Source organism: Esox lucius, chromosome 9, assembly GCF_011004845.1.
Source record: "Esox lucius isolate fEsoLuc1 chromosome 9, fEsoLuc1.pri, whole genome shotgun sequence".
In the NCBI taxonomy this organism is placed as follows: domain Eukaryota; kingdom Metazoa; phylum Chordata; class Actinopteri; order Esociformes; family Esocidae; genus Esox; species Esox lucius.
Genome location: NC_047577.1, coordinates 9,311,637 through 9,331,732, shown reverse-complemented (window position 1 = coordinate 9,331,732; position 20,096 = coordinate 9,311,637). Strand labels below are relative to the sequence as shown.

General features: G+C 45.1%; 1 protein-coding gene across 1 annotated transcript in view; it reads left to right on the top strand.

Moving 5' to 3' along the window:
- The first annotated feature begins 1,255 nt into the window (after positions 1-1,255).
- Positions 1,256-20,096, top strand: part of LOC105031192 (voltage-dependent calcium channel gamma-2 subunit) — a 47,097-nt gene continuing 28,256 nt past the window's right edge. Inside the window, exon 1 of the mRNA XM_010905479.5 lies at positions 1,256-3,789. Coding sequence (XP_010903781.1) covers positions 3,564-3,789 — 226 coding nt within the window. The 5' untranslated portion in view covers positions 1,256-3,563. The remainder of the gene's footprint in view (positions 3,790-20,096) is intronic.

Genomic DNA, 20,096 nt, shown 5'->3' with positions numbered 1-20,096 from the left:
CTAAACAATTCTCAATTCATTTATCAAATACCTTATCAATCACCATATAAATTACCTTTTTTGAATTACCTCATTGATTACAATCAAGTACCCTATTAATCGTGTTGTCAGCTGACATGTCAGTGACTTATTCAATAACTTTATCAGTTACCTTATCAATTCACCTATCTTGGGGTTTGCACACACGTGCTCTAAATCATCAGGTGTGTCCCAAATGGCTCCCTAACTCCTATACAGTGACATTTGGGTCAAACAACAGCCATTATAACTGCGTAAAGAAATACATGCAATATAGCAGACTATTGTCATGCATCCTTAGTCGAGACATGTTGTAAAACAATTTGAACTTGCTAATCTGTTTTGAAAGTAGGCTTCAGCCAAGGAGATAGAAAGAGGATACGTCAGTATTCTGTCACTATGGTGACATTCAGCAATGTTCTTTTTCAAGGAGTACATTTTCTTCTTCATGAATATAATTTATTGCCAGATACCTGCTTTATGACCTTGTTAGAAATGCCTCCGTTGATGTCCCACCTGGCTGACTACATTAAAACGGTGAAGACCCTCAGTGGCGATGTCTTCTGGTAACTGGAGACCTCTATCACTCTCTATGGCTACAATTTATCGCAAGAGGGAGCCAATTGCCGTAAAATACAGATTATAACGGTTAGCGGAGCTGTCCGTTTCAGCACCACCGAGAAATGTTCGGCGGGAGCAAATACACGGGTGCACATGGGACAGAATTGGAAATGGCCGGGTTTTGTTATGCCAAATTGAACAAGTGTTTGGTCCCTAAGTGTTGAGGATTTGTATTTCAAACACTACGAGCAAGCCTGGTCCATGAACTATTTAACATTGGAAAAAAGCGGTATTTCTTCCTACTGAGGACATCATTCTGATGAGTGAGGCCAAGATAAGACTAAAATGTAACGTGTACTTCACAAAATACATTTCGAGAAGAAACTGCTTGACAGTCTCTTCCACTCTTACCCTCCGCCCAGAATACACACCCACACACTCACAACAAACTCACACATCCTGCAGCTCTAACAGAAACATACACGCTCACAACAACGCACAAATCACCGACATCACGACGAATATATACAGTAGAGCTCGAGCACTAAGTATCCCCCTCATCCGTCTAGTTCTCTAGTTCTCTCTTATCCATGGTAAAACGGAACAACCTACGCCAACCCCTCCACTTCTCCTCCTCTCCCCCCGCCCTACCTAACCAGGATGACAATCTTTCTTTCCAGCAACAAGCGTGCAGCAGAAACTGAGTGGGGATAAAAACGCACAAGGGGGGAGACTGTGGCGATACGCACAGTCGCATTGCCCGACGGAAACAAAGATAAACAAATAGATGGGAGTGGAAAATCTGTGTTTCTTACAAACATACAACATGGAAAAATGATGGCTGTTTGATTTCAAAGAAAGGGTCTCTCATAAAGCCCGTCCAGAACCCGTGCCCATCCTTTTTTAGCTACTGCCTTTGCGTGGCGCGCTGTGCGGATGGAGCGGTGAACCTCCTCTCTGGTTATGTCGATTTTTTTTTCATTCTCCGCTTCTAACCATCATCCACCCCCTCCTTTCTCTCCCCTCCGCTTCCCTTTCAGGATGCAAAGAAACCCAAACCGGGAGGTGGAAACCGAAGGGGGGAAAACACCACCATAAAGGACTGATGCTCTTTATTTTTGTCTGTACTTTTCCTGCCCACGTTCTAGTCCAGCCCTTGCAATTATTTTATATCTTACATGGCGCGCGGTCCGTGTATATGGTTCTGCGTCGGTTCTGCGTCCGCTTGTGATATAACCGTTGAGGATAATTTGGATACCGGAGCAACAACACTAGTCTCGTCGATCTGCCAGAAAGGCTCCCACAGCACCGTCGGCGCCCCCGCCACATGCTCTCCCTCTACCCGGCTCTATGACGAGTAATGGTCGTCTTGGATGGCTGGATGCGCCCCTCTTTCTACGGATCTGCGTCGGTACCTCGCCCGCTTCTAACAGAGCTACATTCTCGGTGGAAACCTTCCGCATTCTAGATCCTACATATGGAAACTGGGGACCAGAATTTTAGGAAAAAGGATACCTAGTGGTGCTGATATTGTTTTTTGTTTAATATTTTATTCCTCGACGAGGCTACGATCTTTTTGGGGCTGGATTTTGAGTTTGACTTGATTATTTAAAATTTATTTGGATTCGGTGTTTGGATTGGATTCGTCTCTCTCTCGTCCCCCCATGTTTTTATTTATTTTGAAGGCAAGCAATCATGTCTACTCCTTCTGAGTATATCGTTACGAATCCCTGGTTGGTTTTTGGCACCATTTGAAGTCGTTCATTTGAATTCATTGTCTGATTTCCTCTGTGTTTCTCTCTCCCCTCACGTCCCCAAACCCGTGTTCGTCTCTCTCTCTCTCTTTCTCCCTGTGTTCGCTGTTTGCCGAATAGAACTGGCCAAATATAAAGGCAAGACAGGCAGGCAGGATGCATGACAGGACTTAACTAGATCAGACTGGTTAAAATAACGGTATCAGAATACTGCCAGAAGGCTAATTATAGGTAGTCCTGTTCTAATTGGTCGGAGACCTTTTAGATTGTGGATCAGACGGTTTTGAAGAAATCATTGGTGTCTACCATTAGACCTAACCCGGATCCTTTCCTTCTCAATCTAAGCACATTGTGTGTGATAGAGTGCTTGTGTGTGTGTGTGTGTGTGTGTGTGCGTGCGTGCCTGTGTGCATGCGTGTGTATGTTTGTGTGTGTGTACGCGCGTGCACGTGTGTGAATGTGTGTTTGTGGCAGAGCGTGAACGTGTGAGTGTATGTGCGGTTCTGGACCTTTCGCCACACTTGCCACCACAAACCCAGAAGTTTCGGGTCATTTTACATTCCCAGTGATAGGACAAAGATTGTCCGTTCCTGATAACTTGACCTTATCTTACCAACATCGTCGGATTTGCTGATTGATTCTATGTCATCAATGCAGGCTCCTGCCGTTTGTATCCTGCATCTCTGCCAGGTTCTACACAGTAGAAAAAGCTCCAGCAATCTCTTCTTTTATGTCTTCTACTCATATTAGGATCATGTGAGGTTTATGTGGCAATTATTTTAGGAAAGTAGTTCATGCCACTTGTAGACTAGCTGAGGCAGCTAGGCCGTCAGTTGTTACCTACTCTGGCTAGGGCCAATTTGGCCGGGTCCAAACCAGACATCCTAGCCCCTGCTGTTCACACAGCCTTCCCTCATTTGCGCGGTGAGTCTTAGTGGCCTAACAGGTTCAGTCCTTAGGTCGTTCATAGGGAGCCCAAACAAAAAAAAACACACCCCCCCCCCTGTCGTCTCCTGATTTCTCACCCGTGTCGGTACCCCTACCCAAAAACCAACCATACGATTTCCCCCGAGCTCCCCTGCCTCCCCCCCCGACACCCCCCCACCTCGGGCCCGTGGAAACCCCCACCATCAGGGCCCTCATCCCACCTCCACCTCCTCTGCCGCGTGGTCCCGAAAGCTGACCAACATTTACTTCCTGTTCGTAAAGAGGAAAGGGGGCTCCCCTTTCATGGAATGCGGCAGCATGGGCGTGTTTGACCGCGGAGTTCAGATGCTGCTGACCACGGTCGGAGCGTTCGCCGCCTTCAGCCTCATGACCATCGCCGTGGGCACGGACTACTGGCTGTACTCCCGAGGGACCTGCAAATCCAAGAGCAACAACGAGAATGAGACCGTCAAGAAGAACGAGGAGGTGATGACGCATTCCGGCCTGTGGAGGACCTGCTGCCTGGAAGGTAAGGCCAGGAGGCTAAGGCCTGAAATGGGATCCGCGTCTGGAAATACCGGGTCAGGGCCCGCAGAAAGGCTTTTCAGTTGAACTAGGGGTGTGGCTCAGGAAACTAAGAAGTGGTCCGGGATCAGTTCCTGTATGGCTTGGGCCTAGTGCATCGCTGAGCCCCTTTCAGAAGCTGAGAGTGGAGACCATCTCTCTCATCTCTGACCTGTAAGCCCACGTTTTGTGGGAGTCGGAATGTTAAACGTTCGTTAGAATGTTCTTTACTGGTTTTCCGCTGATTCAGTCCTGGTGTAGGAAACAAAGTGACATCCAACTATTTCCAGGAAAGTGGTATTAACCCAAACTTCAGTTACACTGGTCTGTGTTGTCCTTCCATTAGCATTTGCCAGAGCAACATAGTTTGCCAGAGCAACATAGCTCTTCATTAGCAAGCAGACCGGAAGCAATTCTAGCTCTTTGTGAGGGAACAGGCGACTAATGCTTAAATGCATATGTGTGCAAAGCGTCAGGTGATTGAACATACAGGAAATGCGGGTTGTTGCTGCTTATTTATCTCCATGTCACACCGGCCAAATGACAAACCGCAGGGACGACTGATGAAAGCAGTTCCAATCAGATTCTGTTTGGTTGAGACGTCTTTCCGATGACGTCCTCCAGACTTTCTTTGTGTAACCATGGTAACAGTCTGATGTTTAGGTAAGGCCGGTCCGTGTAAGCCTCCTCTGTTTACGTACAGTTCAGTCGAGTTTAAGGCATAGCAGAGACAACATACAATATTCATGGAAATTGTTTAGGGACTGCCCTGTTCTGTCTCTGGGGGAAAGACTCCCTGGAAGATCCCATTAATTCTTTGGAATTTTAACTAAAAGCAAATCACTTCCCGTACAGGTTCAAGTAGACCTGGTTTTGTTGTTGGGTACTGATCTAGGATCAGATTAGCCATGTGCCTTGAGAGGTACATTATTATTTTATTCTGGTCTGGTCTCCAATCTACACACTCTGAGTTGCTTCTCAATCGGATCCCTTCACTATACTTTTGTTCGGGCCCTTCAAGTTTAGGACTTCAGTCAAATGTATGCTGGAATGTGGACTCGGTTTTCAAATAGGGCGAAGGCCTAATCTATCTGATGCTTAGCCTACACCAGGACCTTTCAACTCCTGGATGGCAGGACCACATCCATACCTTTTGTTTTCTTTCTAACTGCTTGTCGACTTCACTCAGTCCGTCCGTCCCTGTTTAGAGGGAAAGGACGAAATCCATGTGTTCTCCAGATGCCTAGGACCAGGGTTGAATTGCTTCGGCCTGAGCGAATGCTTTCAAGTCAGTGAGAGGCAAAATAAAACGAACGCGGAACCATAATTCGGCCAAACGCTGATCCGATTACGATTATGGGTCCTTAGTGCAAGTTCTGTGACATCACATCCTGCCTGTGAAGTGTCGTGTGGACAGTGTTCAAAGCTCAGCAACCCAGCAGGGGTCTAATCTGGTTTCTACACTGTTTACACATAAATTGGCCTTTTAATTATATCAGTAGATAACTGTGCATCTGCGTGTGTGTGTGTGTGTGTGTGTGTGTGTGTGTGGTGTCAGTGAAATGCGGCTTGGCTGTGGAGCTTTTCGTGTACAGGGCATTTGATTAGCAATGTTCCACATCAAACAGGAGAACTGTACTCAATCTGACATTCATGCTTGCACACACACACACACACACACACACATACACACACGCACACAGACTTTCCCAATGTCTGTGCCCATAGGCATCATGTCCCAACACAAAGGTTGAAGTTGATTTCATATTTTTATAATGCCATCTTTTGTCCGGCACAAACGCACGGGGTATTTTGAGCAGTATCGCATATTATTGATCCCTGGCTAATGCAAAACGAAATGCCAGCGGGAATGCGTGGAGAGGCGTGTTATGTCATTATGCAAACGCCTGTCTCCGAGGCTGAGTGGGAAAGCAAAGTGGGAGAAAGAGGGAAAGAGAGAGGGAGATTCAGTGAGTGAAACAGAAAACAACAGAGAGAGTGAGAGAGAGAGACCCATGTCTAACTTTGACCCAGTTGCCCAGGGGCAGTGTCAATCCCAGAAGGCCGTGTTTCTCTCTCGCAGACGTCACACACAGTGACTGTAATAGCCAGGCCGAATCCCAAATGGAACCCTATTTTCTTTACTGTGCCATCGGGGCCTGGTTGAAAAGTAGTGTGCTACCCAGGGGTCAGGGTGGCCTTTGGGGCACAGTTGGAAGTAGGTTGGACTTCCCATTCTTTGTATGTAATCCCCTCCCTGAATTCTGATATATGCTGAGAATGTGTGTACGGCGTGTGTGTGTGTGTGTATGCTTACTCATTCACATGCCGTAGTGTTCATGTGTGTGTGTGTGTGTGTGTGCAGAATAGGCCAGCCTTTACTATTCAGGACTGACCCCCACAGAGAGAAAATGACAAATGACAAAGCATCGATTGATGGCTATGGTTGGTGGTTTGACATGGGTGTTAGTGTAGGTTCCAATAACGTGTTGCTTGTGTGTGTGTGTGTGTGTGTGTATGCTTACTCATTCACATGCCGTAGTGTTCATGTGTGTGTGAGTGTGTGTGGGTTTTGACATCTGAGTACACTGACTACACTTTCTGACATCACGCGCCCCCCCCCCCCACACACACACACACACCTTACTCCTTCCCCCTCCATCTCATTCCTTCTATTTCTCTGTTCGTCTGTCACCCCGCTAATCATTATCTTTCCATCCTCGGTTGGATTCTGAGTGTCTGATTGGCGTGGCCAGTCGGCCCTCCACTTTTTGGCCCTGAAAACCTCCCTGGCCGCTAGGGCAGTGGGTCGGGGTGACTGTCCAGATGCGTGATGAAACGCCGTCCAATCAGCTTAGAGGAATTTGGCTGTGTCTAAGCAACAGAGATGTTTCTGTGCACTTCGGAATTCATCTGCCGTCAGCCGTCACATGACCAACAGAGTGAGCCAGCTTCCTGTCGCGGCCATATATGGCCAGAGCGTAACACATAGCGCCGCCATGTTTCACGGATGAGGTGGTAAGCTTTAAGGTCAAGCTCAGTTCCTTTTTTTCTCTCCACACTTTCCTATTTCAATCCCTCTGGCACGGAATCATCTTCATCTCACCTGTCCGTAAGGCTTTCATTCAGAACTCAGCTCTTTTTTTTTATCCAAAGCTAACCTGTGTCTTTGTAGTGGCTGGCGTCTTGTAGGGTACCACTCTGAAGTTTTGCTGGTGTTCCCTCCTGCTTTTAGAAGTATTTGATACGTACCTGCCTTCCTCCAGAGGAGTGTTCCCGATCAGTCGGGCTGTTGGTCAAACATTATTCGTTGACGGTATTCTCTGGGCATTCACCACAGTGGTCTTCCTGGAGCTACCAGGTAATTCGCCATTGCTGGCCACACCGGCGCTGTTGTTCTTTTTAATGGTGATTCTGGCAAACGCTAATGTTTTGAATCTAATCAACTTATTCCTGATTGATCTGTCTCATGAAGGCCAGCTTGACTTGCATCCTGAATTCTTTGGTCCTCTGTCAGACCAGACACAGACTTAAAATGAGAAATACAAAGCCTGGAATCAAGACTGGCCATTGACAGCTGCAAACGTTATGAACAAACACATCTGACTGATAAGATTTAGCTGTGAAGCTATTTGGCCAAATACTTTTAGTACTTCAAATGGAAGGTCTGTGTCAAAAAGTGCTGTAAATGTGATGTGGAGGGATATGTTGACCCTTGGGCACATTTTGGATTGTTTAAGGCGTGTGAAAAGTGACACCAGCTGACGAGCTGAAGTTCCACCAGCTGTCAAATCAATTACAGAGGTGCAAATTATGTATGCCTCGTCAATATTACCTACCACCTGTCCACTGCTACCCCTAACATTACCATTTTCTACTTCTAAATGTTTTGTTTAAATGAAAACACAAAAATGTGACACGAAAGAGAACAGTGGACCCAATTGCGGACACGAAGCCAGGGGAGGTTCCGTACAATAAGTTTAATGACGGGTTCAGGGAAAAGCAGTCTCGTAGTGGGTGGGTAAGCAAAGGTCGGCAACAGAGAAGAATAGCAGAGGGACACTGGATCAGACGGGCTCGTTGGTCGGGGAAACCAACAGCCAGAGACAGATAGACCGGGAGGACAGACAGACGAAATGGGTAACGGGGAGAACACTGGAAATGACTGTACAGGACAATACGATCTGTCACCAGCCAGAACAGAGAACAGGGGTTAAATACACAGAGGGCTAGTGGGGAACCGAGAACACCTGGTGGGGGGGGGGGCAACGATATGAGAACAGGTGAAACAAAAGAGGGTGTGAACATTTTATATGTAAATTAGCATAATTTACTTTATGTAAATTAGCATTCTGCTTTTAGTCTACACTTCTTGTTGACAAAGCAATTGACCCATAACAGTAACCAATAACAATGACCCAGGTCAGCTAGCCTTACCCAAGTCTTACCCCAAGTCACTAACATATGGTAAAACATATGTAATGTAGAAAATCAATCTAGAATCTGTGTCTATAATTGTCACCGTATTACTGATGTAAATGATCCTGTCTCGAGAATCATGAGCTTATATTGGTTGTGTAGTAATATATTCACAATATGGGAATGTTCTGAATAAGGAGGCCAGTCTTGGCGTGTTTGTGTGTGCGGAGGGGGCATGTGTCTCACACAGTCCGAGACACGTCTTGGTGTTTCAGTGCATTAGCAAATTGACACAAATTATCCTAATGGGCAGAAAGGCAGTTGCTCTTGACAGTGCAGCAGTTATGGTTATCAACACCATCATCCTCGTCAACGCTGTCATCGTCGTCATCGTCGTCGACGCATCAGCATCGGCCGTCGTCAACGCTGTCATCGTCGTCGACGTCATCAATGACGTCCGCTTCATCAGCGTCGGCTACATAATCAATGTCGTCAAAGTCGTCAACATCGTCGCCGTCATCAGCGTCATCAGCGTCATCAACGTCGTCAACGTCAGCATCATTGTGAGGTCACAGCTGTACAGGCCAGTTCCTCTCACAGAATGTTTTGGCCTCCATGTGGGACCACCTCAGGCTCAGAAACAGAACATTTCGTTGTTCCTTTTGATTTATAGCATGTTTCTCTCGGGGGTTATAAACTATTTACAGCCATCCACTGCCGCGTAGAGTTGTATGGGCGTCACACTTGCCCCAAGGCATTTTCAAGCGTGTACAGGAGACACACTCCCTTAATTGAAAAGGTGTTAATTGAAATCTTTGCGGCGTTGCTGTATGTCACCCCGCGTACATCCACAGATGAATCTGTGAGACAATGTGTTGTGCCATTATACGTAACATTAAACCACAGGCGCATGGACCCTAACGCGAATACATTCCCGTAAACCAGCACAGCAGGTGATCCATCAGGATGACTGCCTATCTGTAACCCATCATATTGGCATAGCATCCCGAGTAGCAGCCAAGTTCCTACACTGGGCGCTCATAAAAAGGGCTGAACGATGGAGTCTTTTGCCTGCTGTTTGGGTCGTGGGTGCCTAACACATCCTCAAATATCCCCTTTCCAAAAACCACCTCCCTCCTGTTTGCTTGGGTCCAGTTCACTCTGGGAGAGTGCATGTAGGGGTTGCAGTGTGTCGTGATAATCCCCTTGTGTGTGTGTGTAAGAGAGAGATAGGGAGAGGAAGAGCGATAGTGTGAATGCAGTAGACTACAGTAATTACACCCTACTCAATTGAGTAACCATTAGCAGAGTCGGTGCTAGAAGGTAGAAAATAGGAAATGGCGCAGGCATAAGTTCATGAGAGGCTCCAGAGTTATTTTAAAACCTTAAAATGTTTTCAGGCGTTTTCCGATAAAGGGGATTCTTCTCCAAAGGGAAGAACAGAGAGGAGCTTTGACCGGGGCTGAGTGAGCGCACCAAAAAGACCACAGGTGGCAGAACGAAGAGCTCGCCTAGGGATGTAGGGTTTGACCGTAGGTAGCGTGGCGCCCCTCCCCTTCCTCTGGTCTGGCACCGTGACCTCGCAGTGTAGCTTCAACCGGAAGCCAGTGGAATGGGTGGGGGAGTGGGTTTTCATGGGAGACCGTCGGGATGTTCTGCAGCGGTGTGACGAAACCAGCGGGGAGGTTTTTGGTGGTGGGCCCGGCGTCCAAGTAGAGAATAATTTGCGTCGCCAGTTGGATGTGAGAAGGAGGGAGGGGTTGGAAAATAGTTGAGATTAACTGAGGATGTGACGGAGCCAGTAGAGTTGCATAGATTGAAGAGGAGGGGTCCTAGAACTGAGACCGGGGGGACACCAGCGTTGAGAGGCCTGTGGAACAGACACAGATCTTCCCCACGTCATTTAGTAAGACCAGGCCATGAGAGGACAGGTGGGTTTCCAGCATCACAGGAGAAGAGTCTCCGTGTCACAGAGGAGATCTGGTGGTCTTGTTTTGAAGCCGGACCAGTTAGGTTAGAGGTGATAGCTCTGAAAGACATAACCACAGAGCCGGAATGGGACGGCTTAAGAGTCTGAAGGAAGTACCCAGTGGGGCTGGAGAAGGGAGATCTTCAGAGATGGTCTGGGTGGGGGGTATGGTTGTGGGGCTGGAGGAGGGAGATCTTCAGAGATGGTCTGGGGGGGGGGGGTATGGTTGTCTGGCTGGAGGAGGGAGATCTTCAGAGATGGTCTGGGTGGGGGGTATGGTTGTGGGGCTGGAGGAGGGAGATCTTCAGAGATGGTCTGGGGGGGGGGGTATGGTTGTCTGGCTGGAGGAGGGAGATCTTCAGAGATGGTCTGGGGGGGGTATGGCTGAGGGGGAAGTGTGCATAAGGCCTGGTTTAATCACTGTTTGTCCCCATTTATATACACAGTTGCATGAACACATAAATACACACAAATGAACGCACAAACACACACCCAGACAAGAACACACACAGACATTTACACACACACAAACACACACACCGACATTAACACACACAGAGACATGAACACATACACAGACACTTAAACACACACTCCCCTCAGTCGAGTCTTGTTTCCGTCTTCCTTCCTCACCGTCTCTGCTGTGTTACCGTAGTGACATGATGTGGTGTCGGCATGGCGACACAAGGCCAGGCGGTTAAACGAATCTGTCACAGCTCACTCTCCATCAGACCCTACCTGTGTGTTGACCGCCTGTTTAGCGCCTGCCTTGCCTTGCAGGCTGAATGACTATCTGGCTGACTGTTTTGCTGACTGGCTGATTAACTAGCTGACTGACTGACAGACTGACTAAACGGGCTGGCTGGCTAGTTGACTGACAAGGCTGGCTGACTGACAGACTGACTAAACGGCAGGCTGGCTAGCTGATTGACAGGCTGGCTGACTGACAGACTGGCTGGCTGACTGGCTGTCAGACTGGTTGAATGACTGACTGACAAACTGTCCAGATGTCTAAGTGGCTAAATGGGCAATGACACTAACATTAGTTAGTAATGTTTGTTATTCACCATTAACTGTTAAATACAGGTCAACGTGAACAAATGAAATCCGACATCCTTTATTAATCGCCTGGCAGTTATTACAAGGTCTTGTTAACATTGCAACAGCATTTACGATGTTTACCTCTGAATGACCAGCATAATCATTAAATATTTTATTAGCTGTGTATGTGAATGGACATGTTTCTCTCTGTGTGAGTGTGTGTGTGTGTGTGTGTGTGTGTTACCGTGGCACCTCTTTCCCCCCTCACTAAGTGGATCACCCTGATGTAACCATGTCAACTGGATTAGATAAAAGTCTGTGGTCTCATCGATGCGAAACACGAAGCATCGGACGCCAAAAACGCGCGGAAGGCCCAGCGTCCTGCTGGGATGACTGTGGCAGCAGAGTGAGACACTCGACTCAGGAAATTGTGAAAATCCATCAAGTATCGACTGCATTATGGCACATTAACCATTTCATAATGAGAGACAGAAAGTCAATGCAATCCATTTTGTCGGGACTCTAGGTATTCAATTCAATGTCAAACGTGCAAATGTTCCCCACTGAAATTGTTCACACCAGGGTTTCTGACCCACGTGGCCCTTGTTTTTTGCATGGTATTGATTTATTAGTGATGTTTGTAGTTGATAACCGATTAGCAGAAACACGTGGGTGTAACTTAGCACATTAACATGAAAACGCCAGTTGTTTCTAAGGAAAAATATATTTTCGAACTGAATCCTACAAATCTCCTGTCAGTACCAAAGCTTGTTCCTGAAGACTTATTGATGGATGTACAATAATAAACACAAGGCAGAATTATTTCGTTCCAAAATAGTGGCCACCCGTTGTGATCATACTGTGTTATGGAATTAACCAAAGCAGTGGCCTGGGCTGATCTAGTGAAGTGATTCTCAAACCACATTTTTGTAGTAACCCTGAACTAGGGTAGTAACCCTGATAGATCTAATTAAGGGAGTGATATTTGGTTGAGTAACAAGTTGAATCAGGTGTACTGGCTCTGGAAAAACGTTTCTAACATGGAATGGCTGCTGGTCCCTGAGGAGAGGTTTGAGGACCTCTGGACTGTTCTGAGCAGCTGGCTCTGGAAAACATTTACAGGTGAGGATTGGACCACTTCTGAAAAGACAAGTGCAAAGAGTCAATGGATTGGAACTGCTCCGCTGCTAAGAATTTAGATTCAACCAACGCATATTTATTTTTCATTAGAGGTTTTTGGAGACGGTTTTACTTAGTGACTAGCGAGTTTGTTATATGTTGTTGCTGTGTCTGTGCCTTGTTCCATTATGCTGTTGCTGTGTCTGTGCCTTGTTCCATTATGCTGTTGCTGTGTCTGTGCCTTGTTCCATTATGCTGTTGCTGTGTCTGTGCCTTGTTCCATTATGCTGTTGCTGTGTCTGTGCCTTGTTCCATTATGTTGTTGCTGTGTCTGTGCCTTGTTCCATTATGTTGTTGCTGTGTCTGTGCCTTGTTCCATTATGTTGTTGCTGTGTCTGTGCCTTGTTCCATTAGGTTGTTGCTGTGTCTGTGCCTTGTTCCATTATGTTGTTGCTGTGTCTATGCCTTGTTCCATTATGCTGTTGCTGTGTCTGTGCCTTGTTCCATTATGCTGTTGCTGTGTCTGTGCCTTGTTCCATTATGCTGTTGCTGTGTCTGTGCCTTGTTCCATTATGCTGTTGCTGTGTCTGTGCCTTGTTCCATTATGCTGTTGCTGTGTCTGTGCCTTGTTCCATTATGCTGTTGCTGTGTCTGTGCCTTGTTCCATTAGGTTGTTGCTGTGTCTGTGCCTTGTTCCATTAGGTTGTTGCTGTGTCTGTGCCTTGTTCCATTAGGTTGTTGCTGTGTCTGTGCCTTGTCCGGTTGTGTTGTCGATGAGTCAGTGCCTTGTCCTGTTATATTTTTGTCATGTCAGTGCCTTGTCCCGTTATGTAGTTGATGTGTCTGTGCCTTGTCCTGTTATGTTGTTTCTATGTCAGTGCCTTGTCCTGTTCTGTTATAACCATGTCAGTGCCTTGTCCTATTATGTTGTTGATGTGTCAGTGCCTTGTCCTGTTATGTTATAACCATGTCAGTGCCTTGTCCTGTTATGTTGTTGCTGTGTCAGTGCCTTGTCCCATTATGTTGTTGCTCTGTCAGTGCCTTGTCCTGTTATGTTGTTACTGTGTCAGTGCCTTGTCCTGTTATGTTGTTGCTGTGTCAGTGCCTTTTCCTGTTATGTTGTTGCTGTGTCATTGCCCTGCTCCTGTTATGATGTTGATGTGTCAGTGCCTTGTCCTGTTATGTTGTTGCTGTGTCAGTGCCTTGTCCTGTTATGTTGTTGCTGTGTCAGTGCCTTGTCTTGTAATACTGTTGATGTGACAGGGCCTTGTCCCATTATGTTGTTGCCATGTCAGTCTCTTCTCTAGTTATGTTGTTGCCGTGTCAGTGCATTTAATCACCATTTGTAGATCAACTTTAAAAAACAAGTTGGTTTAACACTTTTTGTCCCCTGTATTAAAATACAATAATAAATAATAGGTCCATATATAAATATAGCAATGGCCAAGGGTCAATAAGTTGAATGCAGCCATATAACACCATCCTTTTCAGCAGTGCTTAGGAATGAACAGTGTGTTGTAGATCAGTATGTTGTAGATCAGTATATTGAAGATCAGTGCATTGAAGGTCAGTGTATTGTAGATCAGTGTATTGTAGATCTGTGTATTGTAGATCAGTATATTATATAGCAGGAGTGTCCTTGGTGTAATTTTATAGGACAGAGTTGTTTGCCACCTCTGCAGGCCCGTTTAGCGCCTAGTTTGAAAGGTGCTGACAAACAGCTCCCTTCACACACACACACACACCCATCCCCAATCCACCTGACATCTGGAGCCAAGCAGCAGGATGTGTATGTGTGTGTGTGTGTGTGTGTGTTTGACCCAGCCTGCATTGCAGAATCAACTGTGGCTGATGAGGAATTAACCCCTGCATAATTACAGCCACGTGAACCTGAGCATGTGCTGATATACGTCCAAATATCTTATCCCAATATCATTCACACATTGGGCGGTATTGTATGATTTAGAAAACATGAAAATGTCAGTTATGAACAGCCTTTATGAGCATTTCATAACCCCTGGGAGTTATCATGTACATCATGGAGGTATCTCAACAACTCTTTTCCTGTTCTGTCTGTGGAGCTTCCACCGGTAAAAATAAATAAAGTTGTCATCACTTCCCTGCAGTTCTGTCATGATTTCTACAAAGTGCTTCATAGGTCTGTATGATGTGGGCAAGACCAGGGGCGGAGCTTGGTGAATGGCGGGGCAGAGCTTGGTGAATGGCAGGGGCGGGGATTGGTAAATGGCATGGGCGGGGCATGGTGAATGGCAGAGAAAAGGGATTGTAGATCCACGTGTTGTAGATCAGTATATTGTAGATCAGTATATTGTAGATCATTGTATTGTAGATTATTGTATTGTAGATCAGTATATTGTAGATCAGTATATTGTAGATCAGTATATTGTAGATCAGTATATTGTAGATCATTGTATTTTAGATCAGTATATTGTAGATCAGTATATTGTTGATCAGTATATTGTAGATCATTGTATTGTAGATCAGTATATTGTAGATCAGTATATTGTAGATCATTGTATTGTAGATCAGTATATTGTAGATCAGTGTATTGTAGATCAGTGTACTGTAGATCAATGTATTGTAGATCAGTAGATTGTAGATAAGTGTATTGTAGAAAAGTGTATTGTTGATCAGTGTATTGAAGATCAGTATATTGTAGATCAGTATATTGTAGATCTGTGTTTTGTAGATCAGTGTATTGTAGATCAGTGTATTATTTATTAGTATATTGTATATCAGTGTATTGTAGATCAGTGTATTGTAGATCAATGTATTATAGATTAGTGTATTGTAGATCAGTGTATTATAGATCAGTGTATTGAAGATCAGTGTATTATAGATCAGTATATTGTAGATCTGTGTTTTGTAGATCAGTGTAATGTAGATCAGTATATTATTTATTAGTATATTGTATATCAGTGTATCATAGATTAGAGTATTGTAGATCAGTGTATTATAGATTAGTGTATTGTAGCTCAGTGTATTATAGATCAGTGTATTAAAGATCAGTGTATTGTAGATCAGTATATTGTAGATCTGTGTTTTGTAGATCAGTGTATTGTAGATCAGTGTATTATTTATTAGTATATTGTATATCAGTGTATTATAGATTAGAGTATTGTAGATCAGTGTATTATAGATTAGTGTATTGTAGATCAGTGTATTATAGATCAGTGTATTATAGATCAGTATATTGTAGATCAGTGTATTATAGATCAGTGTATTATAGATCAGTGTATTGTAAATCAGTGTATTGTAGATCTGTGTATTGTAGATCAGTGTATTGTAGATCAGTGTATTATATAGCAGGTGTTATTAATAGGATAGAGTTGTCCCTCCACAGGTGAGGGACAGGAGGCGGGGCATTGTGCGGGAAGGTATCCCCCTTTCACTCATTGAGTCATCCCTCAAAGTCAACGTCATACATCCTCTGAGTTGCCGATCACCTCTAACATACCAAATGTCGGTGTAGGTAAAAGGCCGAAACACTTCAGTTCTCCTTCCCCACTAAGTTCTCCTTCTCCACTATAAATCGTTGTTGATATGAGGAATGCATTTTCTTAATTTTCCCAGTCTACTCCCGTTTTAAACTTTAGGAGGACATGAGGTCCTGGTCCACAACTGCAGAGTACCTGGTTTGGTGGGCCTGTTGCTGTCCCTGTCCTTGTCCATCTGGTCATACTTCTGACCTAGTCTAAATTTAAATAGACTGGATTTAGCCCACATGCATTTATTAATTATTCCAATTGGACTCTTAATATCTCACCCGGCACAGCCAGAAGAGGACTGGTAACCCTTCTGAGCCTGGGACCTCTCAAGGTTTCTTCCTAAAATTCGGCCTTCTTTGGGAGTTTTCCTAGCCACGGAAATTCAACACTACTGTTGTTTGCTCCTTGGGGTTTAAGGCCAGGTGTTTCTGTAAAAGCACTTTGTGACAACTGCTGCTGTAAAAAGAGCTTTATAAATAAATTTGATTGATTGATTGACTTCCGAGTGACTCTGTGTGCAAGCAACTATCAGGTAGATTTAGAAATCGAAAGAGCATTGGCCCTGGAGAACCCAAGGAGTCGTCCACTGGTACATGGAATTATACTGGCCTGGCCTTGTCATCAACGTGCAGAGAGTGACTCAGATACACACCAGCATTCAACCACTCCTGTAGGAGGAAAACACACACAAACGTGGGTGACAGTGGATCGTTCTATTATGTAATGTGTTATGCAACACACACACTTTTGGGGACCCAGAGAAATGAGAGACCGCATTCCCTAACTTTAACCCTAGCCTTAATCTAACACTATGTAACTCTCACCTTAACTTCAGCAACCTTACAGTAATGCCTAAACTTAGCCCAAGCCCTAATTACTAACCGTAAACCACACCCATAATGCTTATACTTTAAAGTAACCAGAATTTGAACACCAGCCCTGATTCTGTGGACACTGCAATTTTTTGACAATTCTTTGAAAACTCTGTGAAGTTGGATGGTGACCCTTAGGTAACAACAGTTTTTAACTCTGTTTTCTCATGTGAATTGAGATCCAGGCTTTAACTTGGCCACTCCACGACATTGACCTGAAGGCACCCCAGTGTTAAGGTCATTGTCCTGCTAGAAGATGCATCCCAGGTTTCTTGCTGACTTCTGCAGGTTTTCTTCCCAGATTTCTCTGTACTTTGCTGCATCTATTTTGCCTTCTTATCTTCACAATCTTTCCAGGCCTTGATGCAGAGAAGCATTCCCATTGCATGATGCTGCCACCACCATCCTTCGCAGTGATGATATGCTGTGTTAAGCTTGTGCCAAACATAGCACTTAGCATTGAGCCAAAAAGCACTATTTTCGTCTCATCAGACTGTAGAACATTATATGACTTTGTCTCAGGCTCTCACAAGCCTTCTGGCGAAATCTGTCTGAGATTTGACGTATATTATATTCAACAATGGCTTTCTTTTTTCACTCTCCTATTAAGCCTCTTTAGGGAAGCACCCTGGCTATTGTTGGAGTATGCACAGGGTCTCCCAGCTGAGACGTAGAAGACCATAACTCCTTTAGAGTTCCAAGAGGTCTCTTGGTGGCCTCCTTTAGTAGTTCCTTTGTTGCCCTGATACTCAGTTTTTGAGGACTGCCCAAACTGGACAGATTTACAGTTGTGCCGTATTCTCTCTTTTTCCTAATAATAGACTTACTGAGCCCCGGGGGATATTCAGTGCCTTGGAAATGTTCTGGAATCCTACCCCTGATTGGCGCTTTTGAAGAGCCCTATTTCAGATTTGCTTTGAATGTTCCCTAGTCTTTGTGATGTAGTTTTTGTTAGAAATTGCATTAACCAACTGTGTGGGATAGTTGTATTTCACCTAAAATCATGTGAAACATCTTCATTCCACACAGGTGGGCTCCGTTCAACTAATTACGTATCTTCTACAGGCCATTGTTGGCCCCTCTGCTCATTCAGGTTTGTCATTAGCAAACGGGGGTGATTTATGCATACGGGTATTTTCGGTTTTATGTACACTGGCAAACAGATGATGAATTAGCTCTAGGACCACCTCTCTCATAGCTTCATAACCCGCAGGCAGAGGAGAAATGTCAGTCGTATTAAGGTTGTTGCAATGTCATGTCACTGTGGCTAGTTATGGCTGTATTCATAAGGGGCCAATCAATGTTGGGTGCCAATCACTTTTAGACTTATTCCAGAGGTTAAGCCCCCCCCCCCCCCCCCCATCCCCCACCCCCCCACCCCACACACACACACGAAAGTATATATGAATGCTCCGGTTCTGCACTCTGAATATTCTAGAAAACCCTTCCATTAACTCCTGTTACAACAACATAGACTTATACCCACCCACTCACAGCGTGGGCTGGGCTCCAATGGCGGTGCAGTTTCCAAGTGCCAGTAGGGAGCAGGAAGGGATGTCCTGAAACAAGAATTCATGTGAGCCAGGCCTGAGGAGCGTTGTAGACTGATGCTTGTGTCAAAAGGCCTGTGGAGAAGTGGAAGGGGTGTCATAAGTCCGTGTGTGTATGTGTGTGTGTGTGTGTGTGTGTGTGTTTGTGTGTGTCTTTATTTACACCTTGGCTAATTATTAGGCTAGGTCCTTTGTTAGACAGTCGGCAGATGCAGTGCCATCGCTGCGTGTCGGTGTTTGTACGTGTGTGTAACAACACACCCTAGCTGTCTGCCACCAGAGAGATTGTGAGACTGCGTGCCAAATGGAAATTCCCTTTTTAGCGCACTAGGACTGATGGAGCTCTAGAATCATATAGGGAACACAGCTTTTTGGGACCCAACCAGTGTTTTCATTATTGGCTGTGTGGGTTGTTGCTGGAATTATCAACTTCTATCTTCCCACCGGCTTAAAAACAAGGCAAGAGGATAGGTCATTTACATGCGTTTGGTCTTTCAGTGACTCACTGCCTGGTTTTCTTTATTTTTTTCCTCTCTTTCATTCTCTCTTTTCTGATAGAGGGAAAAATGGCAAGACATTCAATGAACATCCAAGCATTATGTAGAGCAAGACCAGGGAGAGCGCAGGAGAGGCAGAGTGTAAAAGAGAGGAAAATAGAGATAAAGAAGGTATGAAGAGTGTCAAAGAGAGGAAAATAGAGATAAAGAAGGTATAAAGAGTGGAAAAGAGAGGAAAATAGAGATAAAGAAGGTATGAAGGGTGGAAATGAGAGATAAAGAAGGTATGAAGAGTGGAAAAGAGAGATAAAGAAGGTATGAAGAGTGGAAAAGAAAGATAAAGAAGGTATGAAGAGTGTCAAAGAGAGGAAAATAGAGATAAAGAAGGTATAAAGAGTGGAAAAGAGAGGAAAATAGAGATAAAGAAGGTATGAAGGGTGGAAAAGAGAGATAAAGAAGGTATGAAGAGTGGAAAAGAGATAAAGAAGGTATGAAGAGTGGAAAAGATAGAGGTACAGAGGGCAGAGATGAGAGGAAAACAGAGATAAAAAGAAAGGTAGGTCAAGATAGGAAAAGAATGGGACGTGAGAAGAAGAGGGGGAGATAAAAAAAGGAAGGTGAAGAGAGGAGAAGAGGGAGAAATAAAGACAGGAATGTGAAGAGAGGAGAAGAGGGGTATAAAGGGAGGAGGTGAAGAGAGGAGAACATAGGTATAAAGGGAGGAGGTGAAGAGAGGAGAAGAAGGAGAGATAAAGAGAGGAAGGTGAAGAGAGGAGAAGAGGGGTATAAAGGGAGGAGGTGAAGAGAGGAGAACATAGGTATAAAGGGAGGAGGTGAAGAGAGGAGAAGAGGGGTATAAATGGAGGAGGTGAAGAGAGGAGAACATGGGTATAAAGGGAGGAGGTGAAGAGAGGAAAAGAAGGAGAGATAAAGAGAGGAAGATGAAGAGAGGAGAAGAGGGGTATAAAGGGAGGAGGTGAGGAGAGGAGAAGAGGGTATAAAGGGAGGAGGTGAACAGAGGAGAAGAGGGTATAAAGGGAGGAGGTGAACAGAGGAGAAGAGGGTATAAAGGGAGGAGGTGAAGAGATATGTGTTTAGGTGATTTGGTGCATCACACTGCATTGGCTTTCAGCTCCACCAAGTATCATTGGAGACCTGCATAGAATACTACCCTGAATACATGATGGGCTCCTCCCCCTTTCCCTCTCTCTCTCTGTCCGTCTCCCTCCCTGCCTCTCCCTCTCTTTCTCGTCCCTCCTCTCTCTGTCTCTCTTTATCCCTCGTTCTTTTAACACA